The following is a 19,570-nucleotide window of genomic DNA, read 5'->3' as shown; positions in this document are numbered from 1 at the left end:
GAGGGAGAGGAAGAGAATCTTAAGCAAGCTCTATGTCTGGTGCAGAGCCCCACATGGGGCTCGATCTCAGGACCCTGCAATCACTACCTGAGTCAAGACCAAGAGTTGGATGCTTACCCAACGAGCCACCCAGGCACCCCAGAACAGGTGCCTAGTGAGTGATAACCTAGTGCCTACAACAGTGCCCACCCAGCTCACTCTCTTGTCCTTCCTCTGTTCCTCTTTTAAGGCCCCAGAATATTGATTTCAGTTTTCCTTGTCTCTCTCACTGAATTGTGAGAGCCAGCAGGGCATAGACTCGCTTCTGTTCACTACTATCTCCTTAGTACCTGCAACCATGCCTGGCTATGGTGAGCAATGGATAGAAGGATGGATAGAGGGATGGATGGATGGATGGACAGATGGATAGGTAGATGGGTGGGTGGGTGGGTGATAGACATGGGTGAAGGAGAAAGTGAATGATAGGAAAATTACATAACCAGCTTATGTGGTAGGTGGAAACATCTAGGCCCAGAGGGCAAACTCCCTCTGGAGGGCTCTGATAATATGGAAAATTAGCATTGGGAGCAGCCCGGGTGGCTCAGAGGTTTAGTACCGCCTTCAGCCCAGGGCGCGATCCTGGAGTCCCGGGATCGAGTCCCACATCGGGCTCCCTGCATGGAGCCTGCTTCTCCCTCTTACATGTCTCTGCCTCTCTCTCCCTCTCTCTGTGTCTCTCATGAATAAATAAATCAAATCTTAAAAAACAAAAAAAAAAGAAAATCAGCATTGGAAAAGCAAAGAATGTGGTTTGTAGAGCAAAAAAATCCTCTTTCTATTCAATAGTCTGGAAGGCTGGACCCCAAAATATTCAGTGACCTGAGTGGTGGGATGACGGCGATTTTTATCACCAGGCTTTTGCTCTTGGCTATTGAGGCCAGGTGTTAACCTGTGTAATTAAAAATATATATATGAAAGAAAACCAAGTTACACAGAATAGAGAACCAGTGGCCATGTGCAGAAGAGACCCTAGTGCTCCTCTTTGGTGCATCTTGCACACAGCCCTAAAAGGGGATTTGCCAGATCAGACATTGTAGATGGCATTTACCAGCTGCCCCAGCCCTACGAGTGTGGCATCCCTCCCTGGGGCCTCATCTTATCAGAGAATGCTACAGAGCATTCTCCAAGACAGTCCACGATTCATGAAACCTTCCTGCCTTGCCACCTACGAAAAAATGTATTCCTCATACATTTCTCAGTACAACTAAATGTAATTTCAGTTTTATGTCTTTATGAGAATTTTCCCAAGTAAGGGGGAAAAGAGATTTTATCAGACTACACTCCCCTATTTTTGGCTCAATGTGGCCACTGCGATGATAATTCCTGGTCTCTGTGTCTTAGGATGGAGGTCCTGGGAGGCTGGCGTCTGACTCCCAAATGTCTTGCATATTGAGGACACCATAAATATTTGCTGTATTGAATCAGCCCTCAAGAAGAATCTTTTTTTCTTTGTGTGAATAGTGTTATTAGATTTTCATATTACCTAATATCCTCTGTGGAGAAGGGCCCATTTCCCCACATATTAATTTGACATAATTGGACAACAAGTAACATGGTTCTGTCCAGTTTACAAGTAAGCCCCACCACCTGTTCATTGTCTGCTCAAAGAAAAGTGTGTGTGTGGGGGGCACCTGGGTGGCTGAGTGGTTCAGTATTTGCCTTTGGCCCAGGGCGTGATCCCAGGGTCCTGGAATCAAGTCCTGATCAGGTTCCCTGCAGGGAGCCTGCTTTTCCCTCTGCCTATGTGTCTGCCTCTCTCTCTCTGTCTCTCATGAATAAAATCTTTAAAAACAAAAATAAAGCAAAGTGAGAGAAACATGTCTATTTGCCTTATTATTTGTCTCCTGGATATCTAATCCTGAAAAAGCTGAATTATTGGGATTTTTCTCCCTCAGAGTTTTTAGATATAAATTAATAAGTATAATAAAATATCACCTATCCCAGCTCCTGTTACTTTAGAATTGGGTTTATTTTCTATATGGCCTGCATGAGTGATTTGCAAACACTATAGGTGTCCTCTGTCAGCATTTCGGGGTCAGAGGGATGCTTCGGGGAATGAAGCTGCTTTCAGAGCCTTGTCAGCACATGAGATTTGACAGTGGCAGAGCCAGGCCCCTGGCTGCATTTGTACAACGGGCCATTCACTGACCCCAAGGGGAGCCCAACTCTGACTTCCCTACAGGAAAGAAGCTACCAATTCAAATATACGTACTTTTAGTTTCAACTCAAGCTGAAGAATCAAAGACTTCTGGGTCCTTGGCCCTTCCTTGTGCCTACAGATAAATAATCTAATGAGCAAAGCAATTTCTTATGCCCAGCTGTAGAACACACTGCCTGTGGGCCCCTGGGTGGCTCAGTGGTTGAGTGTCTGCCTTTGGATCAGGGTGTTATCCCAGGGTCTTGGGATTGAGTCCCACATTGAGCTCCCCGCAGGGAGCTTGCTTCTCCCTCTGCCTATGTCTCTGCTGATCTCTGTGTCTCTCATTAATTTAAAAAAAAAAAAAAAGAACACACTGCCTGAGAGACCAAGGCCTGGAGAACTCACTGCTATGTGGCAAGTGCTGGAGCCTGGCAGATGAAAGGCCATAGTGTGCAAGGTGCCATGTTCTTTCTCCTGCCCAGTGTTGCCAGGAAGGTGTGCACCTGTAATCTCCTGCAGCATGAAGGAGAACATCAGAGACTGTCCGAGGGCCCCCACCTGGGGAAGTACCAATGAAGGCGAGAAATACATGGTTGACTCTGAGACACCTGCTCTCAACTTCAGCCCCAGCTGGACTCTCAGAACATCCTGGGGAGAAACACCTTCCCACAATCCGCCTTTCCTTTGTGAGTAGCCTAAACCTCACTGGGGTAATTCATCTATCTTGTTTCATGAATTTCGGTTCATTCAGATACCCATCAAGTGCTTCTTTGCCCAACACATGTGTCTTCTCCCTTTTTCTTCAGTAACAGAGTATCTCATACTCTCTGCAGCAGCCATATTAGCGTCTCAGATTCTGGGTCATGGGTACTGTCCTCCCTCAAGGCACAGGGCCTTTGCACAAGCTGTTTCCTTAGTCTAGAGTTCTTCCCTCAGACCTCCATCTTGGCTCAGGCATCCCTTTCTGAGACAAAGCCCTGCTTTGATTCACCCCTCATGCTCATCTAAGAGTACTCACAGCACCATGTGTCCTCCCGCATGGCACTTGTCACAGCTGCGCTGTGATGACTGACTAATGTTTCCCCCAAATGTTTATCGCTACCTGCCCTGAGCTGGGCATTGGTGTGTGATTTTTTTATTAGTGTTTGTTTCCCCCAAATCATAATAACTAGTAACAGTTGTTCCTAAGACTTGATCATCCCTACAGCCTGGCTCATGGAGTAGGGCTCCATAAATATTTGTTGAATGATTGAATTCTTGCAAATGTACCTAACCAATAGTTTTAATTCCCCACAGACAGTAAGAATTTGTATAACAAGACAAAATATAACAGGATCCATGGGCTACACTGACCACTGGTTCTGGTGGAGATCTAGATCTAGAACCGTTTTGTAGGAAAGAGCGAGCCGTGAGGCTGTACTACAAGTTGTTCAAATGGCTCCACACTTTATGGTGACAGATGAAAATGGTGATGAGAATGTGTGAGAAGCCAGGTGCTCATGACAGTGTAGATGGTTCTAGGAAAAGAAATTACTCTTGAACAGGAGTCAGAGATCTCACGCGGAACATGCACAGTGGTGTTTAGATTTTATGACTAGTAACCAAAGCACCATCCTTATTACTGACGTTCCTGCACAGAAACAATCTTACCATTCTGTTAGAAACCCCCCACCATTTGCCCCATAGGCACTATTTTCGATCACATGAAGTTTCTTAGGGATGTAACTATCATAGAACAGACCATCTCAGGTGAGAAGATGCAGGAGGCACAGAGACACAAACAACTCTACCGCTGAGAACAAAGCTTATCTCGTACAACCGTTAGGGGTTGGGCATAGTATGGGGACAGGAGGGCACACCATCCCTCCTTAGAGAAAGGCAGATGTGGCACGTTCAAGCCAGCCAGCTCAAATCCTCGAATTGGGTGCCACAGCCCCAGATGCTACCTGAACGTGTCCTGTTATATCGCCTTGGAGCTGGCTGTGGAGAAAGCACCAATCTGCGAACGTGTGCTTGGGTTGTCAAGGAGACCAGCAGTATGTGGGACACTGCACCCAGGGCTGGAAGTCAGACTTTCAGTCGGGCGATGTGGAGAGGGGAGACCCACTCCTCTAGGTAGGCCTCAAAGACAGATATCTACAAAGGTAGATTCATATGTCACAACAGATGAGAAAATTGGAAGGTGAGAAATTATTACCCTGGTTTTGGGTAGTAGTGGAGGGCGGGGGTGGCATTCACCTAGTCCCCCTTGAAGGACAATCATGCTACCCGCTTTGCAAAGGGCTAGAAGGTAGACTGTGTGGGGAGGCAGACAAGAGTGGTTTTCTTTTCATAGCCTGTTTCCATGGTGCCTGACAGCACTTGGCAATCTACAGCTGGGGAGTCTTGGGACAGCCAGGGAGCCCCAGGGCCTTATCTTACACAGGCCACCCTCCCAGGCCCATCCCTGTGGCCTGTTTGGGCCCCCAGAGTGATGGAGGCCATAGGTGAGCAGCCGGGGGCCCTCTCTCACTTCCCTGGGGAAAGGAGATGAGTGACATTGCAGACAAAGGGCAAAGCAGAGAGAGAGCAACCTAAGAGCCAACGTCTATGGCTTGGGCACACCCCCTCCCTGGCCCCTGCCCTTGGGGAAAGTTCTGTGAAGCATGAGCTTCCTGGGTTTCACTGAAGACCTGGCAGGCCTGTCTGCCCAGCAGACCCCTAACTAGGAACACATTCTTTCCCACCCCCCCTTAGCCTGGACTGTGAGCCCAGATCACCAGATAAGGGCCTCTTTGATTTCCAGTGTGTTTACACACGCCGTGGGCCCCACATCTTAGAAGGAACCAGCTGCATCCAGGCCGGTTAGGACGCTCCCAGGCAGGGCAAGGAGAGACGGACGCCTTACCTGTTCCTGGGAGTTCATCACCCGCAACTTCATCTGCTTCAGGTACGTGGAGGTGAGGGGCATGTTGTAATCGATGATCCCGGAGACCAGGGGAGAGGGAGGTTCATTTTCTGGCAGAAAGAACAAAAGGAGGCCATTTTCAGTCTGTGCCCTGGGCCCCCTGGCAGGCAACACAGCCTGTTGCCCACATGGAGAACACAGCCTGAGGAGAACGAAGATGGGCTGGACCTCACAAGCTGGCGGCTCACCATCCACATCTGGCTGGTGAGTGGTGAAAATGGGTTTGGGTTGGGTGCCAGTGGTTTTTTTTGTTTTGTTTTTTTGGTGCCAGTGTTTAGTAAGAGTTCAGATGTTAAAGATCAGGACTATCTGGCCTCTTTGAGAAATGGAAGTTCCAGTCACCCAGGGCTCACCTTCCCCACATGGCCAACCACCGCTGCAGCTTTGCAGCAGCCCCTTATTTCAGACAGGGTGTGAGCTCTCTGTTTTGCCATCGTCCCCATCATTTCCTATGCACATTTTCACTTGATCATGAGACCTGCTAGGCCCTCAGAGGCATGTATGTTTCCAATCCTGGTCTAAGCCAGCTTCCTGGGTACCCACGGGCTGCGACCACCTGACCCCATCTCCCACCCCCATAGTATCTCCCAAAAGCAAGGTCAGGCACCATATGGCTTGCGGGTCTAGGCCAGGCCTCCAGTACCTGCCTCCCAAATTCTCGTCCCTTCTTAATTATGTAGAGAGGAGGCCTGTTCCTCCCATTTATTGCTTTCTTGTCCTGAAGATCAAAGTAATGCATGTTCCTTTTCTAGAGCATTTGCTAAGTGTGGAGAGATGTAAAGAAGAAAAACCCCAATAAGTGCACCAAGCTGCTTGGCATATGCTTCTGTTGTTTTTTTCCCTGTGATTTCTCTTTGTTATGTACTTGATATTAAAATGCATACAGAAAATTATGTAGTCTACTTAAAAAAAGTTGGTTTTTTTTTTTGTTTTTTTTGCTTAACATCATCATCGTCATTTCTCCCACCGTCAAAAATCTTGGTTTTTTTGCAAACAGCATTTTTATACCTGTGTACTATTTTATCATAAGTTACTTAAGTCATTCACCTATGATTGGTTACTTAGGTCGTTTCCTATTGGGAGCTTCTATAAACAATACTACAGGGAACATCTTCATGTGTGAATATTGGTACGTATTTCTGACTGTATTTTTTTAAAGAATTTATTTATTTATTTATTTATTTATTTATTTATTTATTTATTTGTTTATAGTGTGCACATGCAAGCCAGGGGAGGGCAGAGGCAGAAGGAGAGAGAGAGAATCTCAAGCAGACTCCATGCTGAGTGCAGAGTCCAATGTGGGGCTCGGTCTCACAACCCCAAGATTATGACCTGAGCTGAGACCAAGAGTTGGACACTTAATCGACTGAGCCACCCAGGCACCCCTGATTGTGTCCTTTTTAGAATACCCCAAAAACCGGAATTCATGGGTCAAAGAGTAGGACTGTTCCGTGACACTTTTTTTTTAAGATTTTATTTATTTATTCATGAGAGACAGAGAGAGGAAAGAGAGGGAGAGAGAGAGAGAGAGAGAGAGAGAGAGAGAGAGAGGCAGAGACACAGAGGGAGAAGCAGGCTCCATGCAGGGAGCCCAATGTGGGACTCGATCCTGGGACTCCAGGATCACGCCCTGGGCAAAAGGCAGGCGCTCAACCCCTGAGCCACCCAGGGATCCCCCCACTTTTCTTTTTAGCGATTTATTTATTTATTCATGAGAGACACAGGGAGAGAGAGGCAGACACAGGCAGAGGGAGAAGCAGGCTCCATGCAGGCAGCCCGATATGGGACTCGATCCTGGATCTCCAGGATTGCGCCCTTGGCCGCAGGCAGGCACCAAACTGCTGAGCCACCCAGGCATCCCTGTTCCATGACTCTTAAAAATCTTTGGCGGGATCCCTGGGTGGCGCAGCGGTTTAGCGCCTGCCTTTGGCCCAGGGCGCGATCCTGGAGACCCGGGATCGAATCCCACGTCAGGCTCCCGGTGCATGGAGCCTGCCTCTCCCTCTGCCTATGTCTCTGCCTCTCTCTCTCTCTGACTATCATAAATAAATAAAAATTAAAAAAAAAAAATCTTTGGCTAAGCTGCCTTCTGCAGGGGCTGCCGCAGTGGATACCACCCAGCCTCTGTGTTCTGCATCTTAGGTGCCGCTCTGGGTGCTCAGGTGGACAGACTAAAATGGCACAGGAGTAAATCAAGGAAGATGGGGAGCATGACTGAAAGGGAGCCTGTCACCCCCCTCCCCAGTCTAGCTTCCTCTTCAGATGCCTCCTGCTATGACCAATCTCAAAGCCCTGGAGTCACCTGCTGGGACCTGTCACACTAAGTGGGGCCTCATTTGGCCAGTTAGTCACTTGACCCTGCTTTACCCTCTCCCTGGGGAATAGTTCTGGTTACGCATTCTCTAGCCTCCTCTTTCTGCCTCCAAAGCTCCCTTTGGTGCCTAGTTCTGTTCATGGGCTGGGATTTGAGCAATGTGAGGAGGAGGATTTCTGGACCGGAGCTATTTTGGACTGGCCAGAGCCTACCCTCCACCATCACCACTGTGCTGGAAAGACAAGCTAAAGGCCAAGTGGGTACTGGGGTCATAGTGGAGGAACTGGAGCCCAGGCCAGGAAGGTCCCTGCAACCTTGAAAACACCTGAGTGAAAGAAGCCAGACACAAAAGGGTAAATGCTATATGATTTCACTTAAATGGAATACCTAGAGTAGGCCCACAAATTGAGACAGAAGGTAGAACAGATGTTATTAGGGACTAGGGGTTGGGAAGGGGAAGTTATTGCCTCACGGGTACATGGTTTCTGTTTGGGGTGGTGAAAACGTTTTGGAAACACACAGTGGTGATGGTTGCCCAATGGTGTGACTATAATCAATGCCATTGAATGCACACTTAAAAAAATGATTGAAAAAACAAGCTCTATGTTATGAATATTTTACCAATAAAGGAAAAAACTCCCCTGTAAATAAGAGGGTGAAGCTACCCAAAGGGGCAAGGGAGTCTCTGCTTGATACAGAGAAAACAGCCCTACAGAAAATGGAGTCCATATAGACCGGTCTTGGGGACGACGGGTGTCCTTTGGAGGTGGCATACTTCTGGTGATCATACAGCTTGAATAATATTTCTTTTTCTAAAAAAAGATTTTATTTATTTATTCATGAGAGACACAGAGAGAGGCAGAGACAGAGGCAGAGGGAGAAGCAGGCTCCATACAGGGAGCCTGAGGTAGGCCTCGATCCCAGGACTCCAGGACCACACCCTGAGCCGAAGGGGGTGCTCAACGCTGAGCCACCCAGGGATCCCCTTGAATAACATTTCTTAACGAGTTGTATAAAAATGCAGAACTTTTTGCTTTTTAAAAAGCTGTGTTGTCACACTCAGACTTTTTTGCGTTCTTCAAGGAAGATTTTTTTCTTCAAAGAAGAACTAAATGTCACTACTATATCTCAGACACTGGCTTAAAATGGGCCGAAAAAAAAAATCATTTTCTAGAGGTTTCCTCTTGGTTCTGTGGCAGAGGGTTCTGATACAGGCTGCACATTGGCACCTTTGTTCGGGCACCTGGCGCTGTAAGGCAACTAAAATTGGTTTCAGCGTCCTTGGGTCCTCTTCTTGCCGCCTCAACCTCAGCCCAGACTTGACCTCCTGACCCCCGGGAGCATGCTGGGACCCGTGCCTCCCCACCCACACCAGCTCCACGGGGTTGGGAGCACTACGTGAGGTAGACATTTGAGCAACCACCCTGAGACACTCAGATGAGCCATGGTTCCTGTTTTCAGATCCTGGGTCTTCAGACAGAAAATTCTGCCATTTCTGTTTCATTTCCTCAAAGACATGGTTATCTGATGAAGAGTTGTGAGCAGGGCCACCCTCGTCCCCTAAGGATGGCTGGTCAGAGCAGCAAAGGAAGAGCTCATCCGGCGTCATGCCCATTCTCCATGTTCGGTCATCCAGCGAGGCCAGGCACTGTGTTCCTTTTACCGACGGACACCCCTGGCCTGCCTACAATACCATGACTGCTTATGAGAAGGCATTTTGGCTTGGGTGGGGGAGCAATGGCTAGGACAGTAGTCTGAGGAAGAGGGAGGAGGCTGCTCCCTCCCCAGCATGTCCACAGCTCAGAAATCACCTGTACGTGAAACGCCGGGACACCTGCACCCCGATGTTCATAGCAGCCATGTCCACAATAGCCAAACTGTGGAAGGAGCCTCGGGGTCCATCGAGAGATGAATGGATAAAGAAGCTGTGGTCTATGTATACAATGGAATATTCCTCAGCCATTAGAAACGATGAATTCCCACCATTTGCTTCGACATGGATGGAACTGGAGGGTATTATGCTGAGTGAAGTCAGTCGGAGAAGGACAAACATTATATGGTCTCATTCATTTGGGGAATATAAAAAATAGTGAAAGGGATTAAAGGGAAAAGGAGAGAAAGTGAGTGGGAAATATCAGAGAGGGAGACAGAACATGAGAGACTCCTAACTCTGGGAAACGAACAAGGGGTGGTGGAAAGGGAGGTGGGCGGGGGGACGGGGGGACTGGGTGACGGGCACTGAGGGGGGCACTTGACGGGATGAGCACTGGGTGTTATGCTATATGTTGGCAAATCAAACTCCAATTAAAAAAAATAATTTAAAAAAAAGTGCCCAGAAGCAAGCTGGGGGGGCTCAAGAGGAGGAGCCAGGACACCCTGTGCGCGCGCAGACACACAAATCCATCAGAGATCCAGGTGCAGCAAAATGCTAGCAACCTGTGCCTCCAGAGGTGCGAGTTTTGGTGGGGAGGCAGGACCATGGTGAGCAGGGGGCATTCTAGGTGAGGGAAGGTGCCAGGGAGTGGCTGTGGAACCAAGGCGAGGAGAGAGGCAGGCGGGGTTCTCAGCAGTCAGGAGGCCCACGGTTCTGGAGGTGATAAGTGGCTCACATCAGGAGATCGGTTCGGTAGGAAAGAGGTGAGGAGTAGGGGCCAAGCAGGAGCTCTGCAGAGTCATGTGCTTGCGGGCGAGACACATACCAGGACACGCAGAAGCTAAGGTGGACGCACAAATGGACCCCCGGGCTCTGTTGAGACAGGCCAACCTCTGCTGTGGTCAGCATAGAGAGGGACCACACTCGAGTCACTAAAAATAACCTGACACCCCTGGGGAGTGAGGAGTTTGCGAGGGTCACAGAACCACTATGATCCAGCAGGTTGCTGGTGACAGAGGCAGAGGGACCACTCAAAGAAATGTTTCAACACCCTTTGCCAAGGAAAACTGAGACCTGCCTAAACAGCTAGCCCTGGTTTTACCAGCCTTGAAAATAATCAGTGAGGGGCACCTGGGTGGTTCAGTCAGTTAAGCATCTGCCTTCGGCTCAGGTCATGATCCCAGGGTCCCGGGATCGAGTCCCATGTCTGGCTCCCTTCTCAAGGGGGAGCCTGCTTCTCCCTCTGCCTCTGCTCCTACCCCCCCCCCACTTGTGTGCAAACTCTTTTTCACACATACTCTTTCTCAAATAAATGAATAAAATCTTTAAAGAAAGAAAGGAAATAATCAGTGGTGATCAATAATCATCACAGGCCAAGCCAAATGATGACCTTCACAGTGGGGTTCCCACAGCATGCATCAATCGAGGCAAATTTCGGTGGAGGTAGTGGCCCTTGCTCCTCCCGATGGAGCACATGGGGGCATTTCTCCTGAGCTTTCACATACAGAATGGGAGAACTCAGCCCAGAGACCCCGTGGCCTCGGGTGCTGGTGGCAAGCCTCCCAGGCAGGGCTGGATGTTGAAGGATGTGTGCATCATGGGGGCCCAGAGCAGCCATGAGATCAGCCAGCCTGTGGTGGTGTTCAGATGTGGAAACAGAGACCTGAGGCCTGGGGCTGGCTCAGATGGTGATGGAAAGCCTCTTCCCCAGGGATGTGAATCAGTAGACCAGCCGAGTATTTAAGAAGCACTGATGTGTCTGCGTTCAGGGTGGGGAGAAGGTGTGGGACTCAGCGGGGTGGGACTGATGGTGAGTCCATTACAGCTCAGGGGAGGAAGGGCTCAGGGGGCTCTAGAGTAGCTCCCAATGGCTTTGTGCCGAGAGGATCCGAACAGCGTTCAATCATGTAGCTGACAGCTACTCAGCACCGGTTGGGAGTTCCACGCAGACCCTCTTGCTCCACGCGGTGGGTACTAGTATTAATACCCCCATTTTACAGATGAGACACCCTCCCCATGTCACACAGCAAGTGAGTATGAAAACTGGGTCAGGCGAGGCCAGCAACCAGGCCAGCACAGGAAAGATTCCTTTTCAGGGGCAGAGGAATCAGCTGGAATGGGGTCACATGGGGGGAAGACAGGAAGGAAGGATCTGGAGGGGCCAGGCACAGAGCAGGTTGGAACCACACAGAGGAGTCTGGGCCTGGTTGAGAAGAAAATACCACCTGAGTGGACGATTCTGTCTCCTTTGGTAGATAATGTGTTTGCCCACTACTAACTCCTGGTTTGCTGCCATACAAACAATATTTTGTCACACCAAAGGAAACTGGAAGGTGCCTCCCCAGAGGCCCCCTTCCCCGGCAGCTGGGGCTGGTTGAGGGCACAGCTGGTTCTCACTCTCTGTCCCCTCTATGCCTGGACTCACTCAGGGGTGGTGGAAAAGGAGCGTGGAGCCAGGAGGCCCTGGAACTTCCCATCCCTGGACTTCCTGATCCTCGGCAGCCTCCTTTGTTTGTGCTCCCGGCGCTGGGGGAGGGCACGGGACTGTCCAGGCCCCCACGCTCTGCCGGGGACAAACTGCTGGGCAGGGGAGGCTGCTTTGCTTCCTTTCTTTCTTTTTAACACGAGGCCAGGAAGCCAGGCACTTTCCCAACAGCCCCTTGAGAAGTCTCCATCCTGTTCCCTGTCCCCCTCCTGCCCCACCTTCCTGGGACAGGAACACAGGCCTGCTTCTGGGGCTTGGGGCAGGGTGGGGAAGGGGGAGAGCCAGCATGACAGGGGTGCCTATGAAGGAGCAAGCAGTATGGCCACGTCCAGAGAGACCAGCATGGAGGAGGAGGTCAGATCTGCAAGCTCTTAGCTGGGGTAAGAGAAGGGACACCCTGCCAGCTGGCGATGGGAGTCCAGGCAGCTAATGCCTCTGGTCATTAAGCAGACAGGGGAGCCTTTTAGACTCTCAGGCTCTCCACTAGCAGCTTCCAGAAAACAATCTCTTCCCTTTTGCCCAGCATCCAGATTGTATACCTGGGGTGCTGACCTAGGTGCGGTGACTGACCGGGTGTCTCCCTGTGGAGCCACCCAAACATTGGCACTCTTGTGTCTGGACACGGTGGTACAATGCCGTAGGGTCGAGGGAACAGGCTGAAGTTTCCCAGGTGCCTGCTGCATCAGGCGCCCTACAGAATGGCCTCCTTTAATTTAACTCCAAGAGACAGGCATCACACCCATTTTTGTGATGATAACATAAGTTCTCCTGCCTTCTGGTGGAGCTTGGACCACCGATTTCACCATGACACTCGTCTGTGCCCCATTTCCTCAGGCAAGCTAGGAGAGATACCTCATAGGATCGTAGAAGCTGGTATGAGCAGAGAGGTCCCCAACCTACCACAGGACACTCAGCCAGGTCCAGGCACCCCACCTAGGCCCACTGGATGCCCCCCACACCCCCGCCTTTACTTTTCCATAGGCCACACTGTCTCCTACTCCCTCAGTGTCTCCTCCTCTCCTTGTGTGGGAAGCTGCTCTCCTGTGGACAGAGAAGTAGCATTCTGAAGGACGGATACCACGCAGCTGCCTGTTCTCTGTCCTGTCTGAAGCAAACCCCTGGAAAGAGAGTCTCTAGCACAGAACCCACAGAGCTGGTTTATATTCTAGGCGGCTCCCTGCTGGCATGAGTGCTCACATTCTCTCTCTCTCTCTCTCTCTCTCTCTTCCCCTCTCCTTCTCCACCTCCCTCCCATCCTCCTCCTCCCTGGGGGTGGGGGCATAGTGGTGGCAGCCTGGAGAAGAAACAGGCTGCTGCTGTGCTCAGCATCGCCCTCCTGGACATGCCAAAGCCCACAGATGAGGAGGAGTGGAGCTGCAGCCTCCAGACGGATACCTTGCAGCCTTCACTGAGGAGTGGGGGAGGTGAGGAATGTCCTCCATACCAGCAGAAAGCAAGGGAGCAGAAGACAGGGAGCCTGCGGACACCCCAGAGCAGCCCACAAATGCGGCCCCTCTTGGCCTTGCCTGTTCCTCTAGGCTAGAGCTTCAGTGTCTGACTCTGCCAGTTGCTATGGAAACAATTAGGACAGAACAGGAAGGGACAGGCAACTACCAGCAGGGCACACGCCCCTGGGACCCAGACCCTGACAGGGTGGAGGTGCAGCAGGGAAAGCCCTCCTGGCCTATTTGCAGGCACCAGGGTTGCAGCCACATGGCCAGGGCCAGGCCAACTGGGGTAGGGGCCTTGGAGACATCGAGATTATGATAACTGTAACAACCCCAGCTCACTCCTCCAGCCAGCGAGCCCCATGCCAAGTACAGGAATTAACTCTTAAGCTTCACCGGCCCTTTGAGGTAGGTACCATGATTAATTCCACTCCACAGATGAGGGGGCTGAGGCTCAGAGAGATGAAATCACTTGTTCAGGACCCACAGCTGCTGAGTGGCAGAGCTGTGGTTCGAACCCACCCAGCGTGGTCTTGGGGGGTTCTGCTCTTAAAACAGGACCTCAGCATTTATGAAGTATGAGACACACGTTCCTGCCCCACATGCTTTAGAAGATACCCACTGTACCAGACAAAGCAGCTGTAGCCTAAGGACCCCATGGACAGGAAGGCTTCTGGATCTGGTGAGTCAGCTGGCGTCAGAGTCACCCACGTGCATCAGAGACCACCAAAATGAGAGAAAAAACAAACAAACCCCACTCGACACCTATGCTCCAATGTCTTTGTCGTCATCTCCCTGAGCTTTGTTGTTGATTTTTCCTTCTCCAGAAATGGTGGATGCCACTTGGGTAGCACCCAAGTGCCCAGCTTGCCCTTCATTCTGAGTCTGTTCCCATCCTCAGGCAAAACACCCACCAACTTAGCAACCCTTACAGGCTTGATGCCCAGGAGCAGCCTAAGAGCCCTGACAAATTGCCCACCTGGGCACCATGACTCACGGCAGAGCTATAACCCTACCAGCAGAATGTATTGGCCCACCTGGCTGTGCCAAAGCCACCTGCAAAGAGATGGGCCCCAGACTTACCAGAGGCCTCTGGGGGTGCTCAGGGGGAGGTAGTGAGGAGACTGAGGTGGGGGTCCTTGCTGTATCTCAGTGGGCAGGGCAGAACAGGAGAGCAGGGACCTTGGTCCAAGGGACCAAGTTTGGCTGGTGGCAAGTGCCCTGGGCATTTGAATTCTAAGTAATCTCCCCAGATTTCCCGGATGTGTGTAGGGAAGGAACACTCAGGGAGGACCTACTGCTGGCAGGGGTGGGACTACAGGATAAAAAGGTGCACGTGGTAGGAGGTGTGCTCCTGTCTTCAGAGAGCTCACAGAAAGGGCAGTGAGACCAGACCCATGAAGACACTGCTCTCAGGGTGAGGCCTGGGAGGCAAGAATCAAGGAGCTTAGGCAACAGGGAGAGGTGATCATTTCCATCAGGAACATTGGTGGGAGAAGAGGGTCTTGAAAGACAGTAGGAATGCACTATCAGTTTTTTGATGGAATTTGACTTTTTTTTTTAAGTTAAAGAAAACAACAACAAAAATGAGGTGCTTTGGGCAATGGACCCACACTGGCCACTGGGAATTGTGACAACCGCTGGCCATGCACTTTTCTTTCTGCGGCAGCAAAGGGCAGACCCTGCTGGTGGGAGCCCCACCCCCAGCCTCCCCCAAGCCACCAGCACACTCGCCCCCTCCCCTACCTTTGGGCTCTAGGCCATTGGAGTTAAAGTGCATCCTCTTCTGACACTCTGTGCAGCTCATCAGGAACCGGGTCACGGCCTCTCGTGGAAGGAAGGCATAGGTCTCCGCAATCTGGGGACAGAGGAGCTTTGCTCATTATATGGGCGAGGGCGAGGCCACCTGGTCACCAAGCCGCCAAGGTTTGTGCTTTGGTGGCATGTGCTTGGCCCTTGCAGGAAGGGAAAGGATTTGAGGAGCAAAGGGCAGGTGTCCTCAATTCTTAGCCACAGAAATGAGTCAGTACTCTTATGGAAAACCATTTGTTTTAAAAGTTTGAATAAAAGAATTAGAAATTGAGAAGGCAAAAGCATTTAAAGATTATCTAACCTATGTTTTAACAAGTAATAGTCCTCTCAGAGTATTTTATTGTTGCTCCTGAAAAAAGAAAGAGTTTCTAAACATTGCTCTAGGGGAGGATGAAACAATTTCCACTCTTAAGAGATTGTGGATAAACTGAGACCCACCAAATCTACTGGCCCTGCGCCTACGAATAGAACCCAAGGTTCTACAAGCTCTTCCTGCAATAACTCGCAGATCAAAAACATTTTAGGGAGAGCTGTGAATGTCTGATTCCAAGGGATTAGATTTTTCAAACTGGACACTCTGTTAAGAACCAGCACAATTCCAGGTGAGGTCACAAGGCCCAGAGAAGTAGACCTACTTGCCCAAGGTCACACAGCTTGTTAGAGGTGGTGGCAGACCAAAGCCCATGCTCCAGGTCACACCACTCCATAACTGCCTCCAGGGGGCCTCTCCTAGCCAAGGAGGTGGGAAGGGAGGTGAAGTAAATGGGAAGGAATACAAGAAACAGGCTGGGCAGGGCAGTGGGGAAGGAGGAGGAGTGGGCCCAGAAGCCCAGCCATCTCTTCTTGCTCTGGGTTTCAGGAAATGATCTGGCCCTGGTTTAGCGAACTCTCAGGCTCAGGTTCCCCTGCTGAGGCTGGTAGCTGCCCAGTGGCTGGTTTTCGCACATTTCCCAGAGCCTGGGCCCTCCCGCTCCTCTCCACTAAGGGGCAGCATCAGCCCAGCATTCCATCATGCTCGCCGCAGCCCAGCCGGGGAAAGTTGGCCGAGGGCTCTGGTCCGCCCAGAGGGAGGGGACAGCACCAGGTCTGCTCCTTCAGGATGCACGAGTGTCCTGTCCGCTCTTTGTGGTGGCCAGGAGGTGGAGTAGGGTAGGGCAGGGCGGATGGGCTTGGGGAGGGTGAGTGGCGTCTTAGGGCTGTGGCCAAGCCCTCAGAGGACCAGCTCAGGCTGTGCCCTCAGCTCAGCTGGTCTGTGGAGCTCGGGGGGCTGCTCCTGCTTGGTGGCCGGCTGCAAAGGTAGAGTTAATTTTGGTGACACAATTGTTATTTCTCAGCTGATTTGATGCTCTGCGGAGCAGGCAGGCTCCTTGATGAGTTATCTCCCTTCCAAATTCCCTGTCTGATTGCCTTCCTCTGGAGGTCAGGGACAAGGGCAAACCCCTGCTCTCTGATTGGAGCTGGTGGATGAGAGGGCATGCGGCCCGTCCTCCTGGGGCCTTAGGGCTCCAGGATGGGGGCTTTCCTGCCACATATACGGACATCTTCATTCCCAGCCCAGCCTGCCTGGAAATCTTAGGGGTGGCATGTCCCTCTCAGGCCTTCAGGATTAAGAGGACTGGGCTCCACTGAAAGACAGATGGCACGTGTAAACAGGCAAGTGGGAAGGGTGCCTGCTGGGCAAAGAGCCGGGCTGTGGCAGAGTTGGGCAAACAGATGACCTCTGAGGCACTGCAAGGTGTGACATCGTAGGTCAGACGTATAAGAGATGAGTTGAGGACCTGGGGGAGGAGTGTCATGGTCTGCTGGGAAAAGGAAAGTTGATACCATAGGAACAGCCCTCCTTCACGATATGGAGCTCACCTGCCATTGGGCAGAGAAATAATTTTTACAGCACTTAAGGAGAGCATTCCTGGCCTCGCTGCTTCGCTGCTCTGACATGCTTGCAGCACGGGCAAAAGCCCTACTTGCCACCTGACCCACTGAGGGTACAGCTACAATTCGCAGAGTTGTGGCCACAGCTCTCCTGGCCTCAGTTGGGATCCTAGCAGTATGCAAAGCTGGCTGGCCTGACACAGGGCAAGGGACTGCTGGGCGCACACCTTCTGGCCCTGGGTCCCCACATAGGGGCGGCAGGGGGCAGGGGGGAGGGTGGACTCAAGAAGTATAGGTTCCCTCCCTGGAGGAAAGCCTTGCCCTGTGTGCAGCCTCAGTAAGAGCTCCAGGCAGGGGGAGGGGGGATGTCAGTGAAGTGCAGAGTCCAGCCCAGCTCCATGCTGCTAAAGAGGCCTTCACGGAGGAAGGAGCATTGTGTGGCCTTCAGTCTTCTTTGGGCATCTTTTGGTTGTCCAAATGAGAAATGGATCTCTGTTTCTGTCCAACTACATTGATGCCCAAGGCCACAGGACCTGGGGATGAGCTGAAAGGAGGACAATCCTCGTTTATGCTCTAGTCAATAAGATGGTGGTTTTCAGATAGTTTCGGAGCTCCAGACACAGTTCTGGAAATAGTTTCTCGTGCTGAAGCCCAAAATGTGAAACAGATAAAGATAGAGCTGCTGTGTTTAAGGAGGGGAAGCCCCAGGACCCCTGCTTGCAGCTAGCTTCCCTTAGAGGCCTGCTGCCTTGCACTTGGGGTCTCCAGCCCGGACACTGCAACCTTTCACTTTTTTTTTAGTGGTAAAATGAAGGGAGACTTCACGGCAGGGAGAGCAAAAGCTATTTGCAGAATTGTTGACTTGTAAGGCCCCATTTTTGCTCCCCAGCTCAGGGGCCGACAAGGACAGATGAGGCCAATTGGGGGGATTTGCACCACTTTACAAGATCCTCCTGCTGCCCTGCGGTGGATTAGCACGTGGTGGGCCTGGAACAGCTGCTGACCACATCTGGCCCCAACTCCAAAATGGTCTGGGCAACCAGATCCAGACTCTGTAGCTCGATCTAGCCTACCAACACCCTGGGAAAGGAAGCAAACAGTTTGCTCCAACCCAAATGGGTACAGACTCCAGAAAAGGCCCTTGAAAAAGGACCAGTCCTCTGTGTGGGATCAGGGAACTCTGTAGAACCACTTGGAACCCTCCCCTGATCCTGGAGCATGGGCAAGTCCCCCTACGGGTCCTCTGGGTCCTCTGGTCACAGTGCATCTCAGTAAGGCAGGGACTTCCTGCCCCAAATGGGAATCCCCTGCATAATCCATTGTAAATGGCCTTCTATCCCTGAATTGTATATACCTTCAGTTTCAGAAAGCTCATTACCTGTTCTCTCTGATATATTGCTGGACTGTGGTGGGTGCTAGAAACTTCTTTTTCCCCACAGAAGAATGTGCTTGCTTTAATGTCCTTGAACAAGTCTGCCTATTGCCCTTCCAGGCCCCTGCTTCCTGTAGACACTACAGACCTGTAAGAATCTGGAAGGTTCCAGGTGCCCTACAGATGGGCAAGGCAGTCCCAGGATTCAGGTCTGGTAAAACACACAGAGACAGGTCCCAAAACCCTCAGCCAGGGGCCCGATGCAAATGCCACGAGGCCAGGCTGTGCCTCCTTGCAGCCCTCAGCACTGAGTTTTCTTGGGGGCTCTTTCCCAGACATGGATAAGACTGAAGAGCAAGGCTTGGGCTGAGGAAAATGGGAGCAGATGAAAAGAAGGGGGACAAAAGCATCCAGGCACCACCCCCACCCCCAAAAAAGGAAAAGGGTGGCAAGAGAAGGGTGACAGATGGGGAAGGGGGGGGAGGGAGCGGAGGCACACTGGGGAGGAGGGAGGTGCAGCAGCCCCCTTGGCCTTCACACCCACTACAGGAGGGCCCTGGCCTGCTCCACTCAGCCTTGGCCCTGCTGCTGAAATTCCAGCTCTGTGTGCCGCCCAGCTGGCCCACTGCCAGTCATGTGCCAGCTCCAGGCTGGGCAGCGGGAAGTGGGGCACGCGGCGGGCATATGGACGAGAAGCCAGGAAGTGCAGAGCAAAGGGCTGCATGTCCGCTTGGCCCAGGGACACAGAAGCTGGCCCAGGGACACAGAGGCTGGCGGGACCAGCCCAGCCCTGCCCTCCCGACAGCACGGAGGCTGCAACCTGGCCTTCATAAATATGCAACAAGGGGGCAACTGGGTGGCTCAGCAACAAGGGGGCAACTGGGTGGCTCAGTCAGTTGGTTAAGCCTCTGACTCTTGGCTCAGGTCATGATCTCGGGGTTGTGAGACTGAGCCTCGCATCAGGGCGGGAAGTCGCTTGAGATGCTCTCCCTCTGCCCCTCTCCCCCGTTCATTTTCTCTCTCTCTCAAATAAATAAATAAATAAATAAATAAATAAACAAACAAATAAATAAATCTTAAATAAATACCTAGGGAATGCCTGTGGTGTGAGGCTTGGTGCTGGACGTGAAGGGGACCCAGGAAGTCACGTGGTCTGGCAGGCCCAAGCCCATTTACCTTGACCACAGCAAGTCATCGGGCTTACTAGCTGACCACAGGGGGTTTGTAGAAAGGCAGGATGTGTAGTGGTCAGGGCACAGGCTCTGGGG

General features: G+C 51.5%; 1 protein-coding gene across 2 annotated transcripts in view; it reads right to left on the bottom strand.

Moving 5' to 3' along the window:
* NOL4L (nucleolar protein 4 like) overlaps positions 1-19,570 on the bottom strand; it is a 130,686-nt gene that overhangs the window by 59,699 nt on the left and 51,417 nt on the right. For both annotated transcript variants that reach the window (XR_008662092.1, XM_055307554.1), the window contains exons 3-4: positions 14,993-15,104; positions 5,067-5,176 (exon numbers count right to left, since the gene is read on the bottom strand). Coding sequence is in view for 1 of the 2 variants with exons in the window: in XM_055307554.1 (XP_055163529.1) it covers positions 5,067-5,176; positions 14,993-15,104 (222 nt within the window). In the remaining variant the exon portion in view is untranslated. The remainder of the gene's footprint in view (positions 1-5,066; positions 5,177-14,992; positions 15,105-19,570) is intronic.

This window comes from Nyctereutes procyonoides, unplaced genomic scaffold, assembly GCF_905146905.1.
Source record: "Nyctereutes procyonoides isolate TBG_1078 unplaced genomic scaffold, NYPRO_anot_genome, whole genome shotgun sequence".
NCBI classification, from domain to species: Eukaryota; Metazoa; Chordata; class Mammalia; order Carnivora; family Canidae; genus Nyctereutes; species Nyctereutes procyonoides.
Note: the sequence above shows the minus strand (reverse complement) of the source record. Positions and strands in the feature narration are given on the sequence as shown.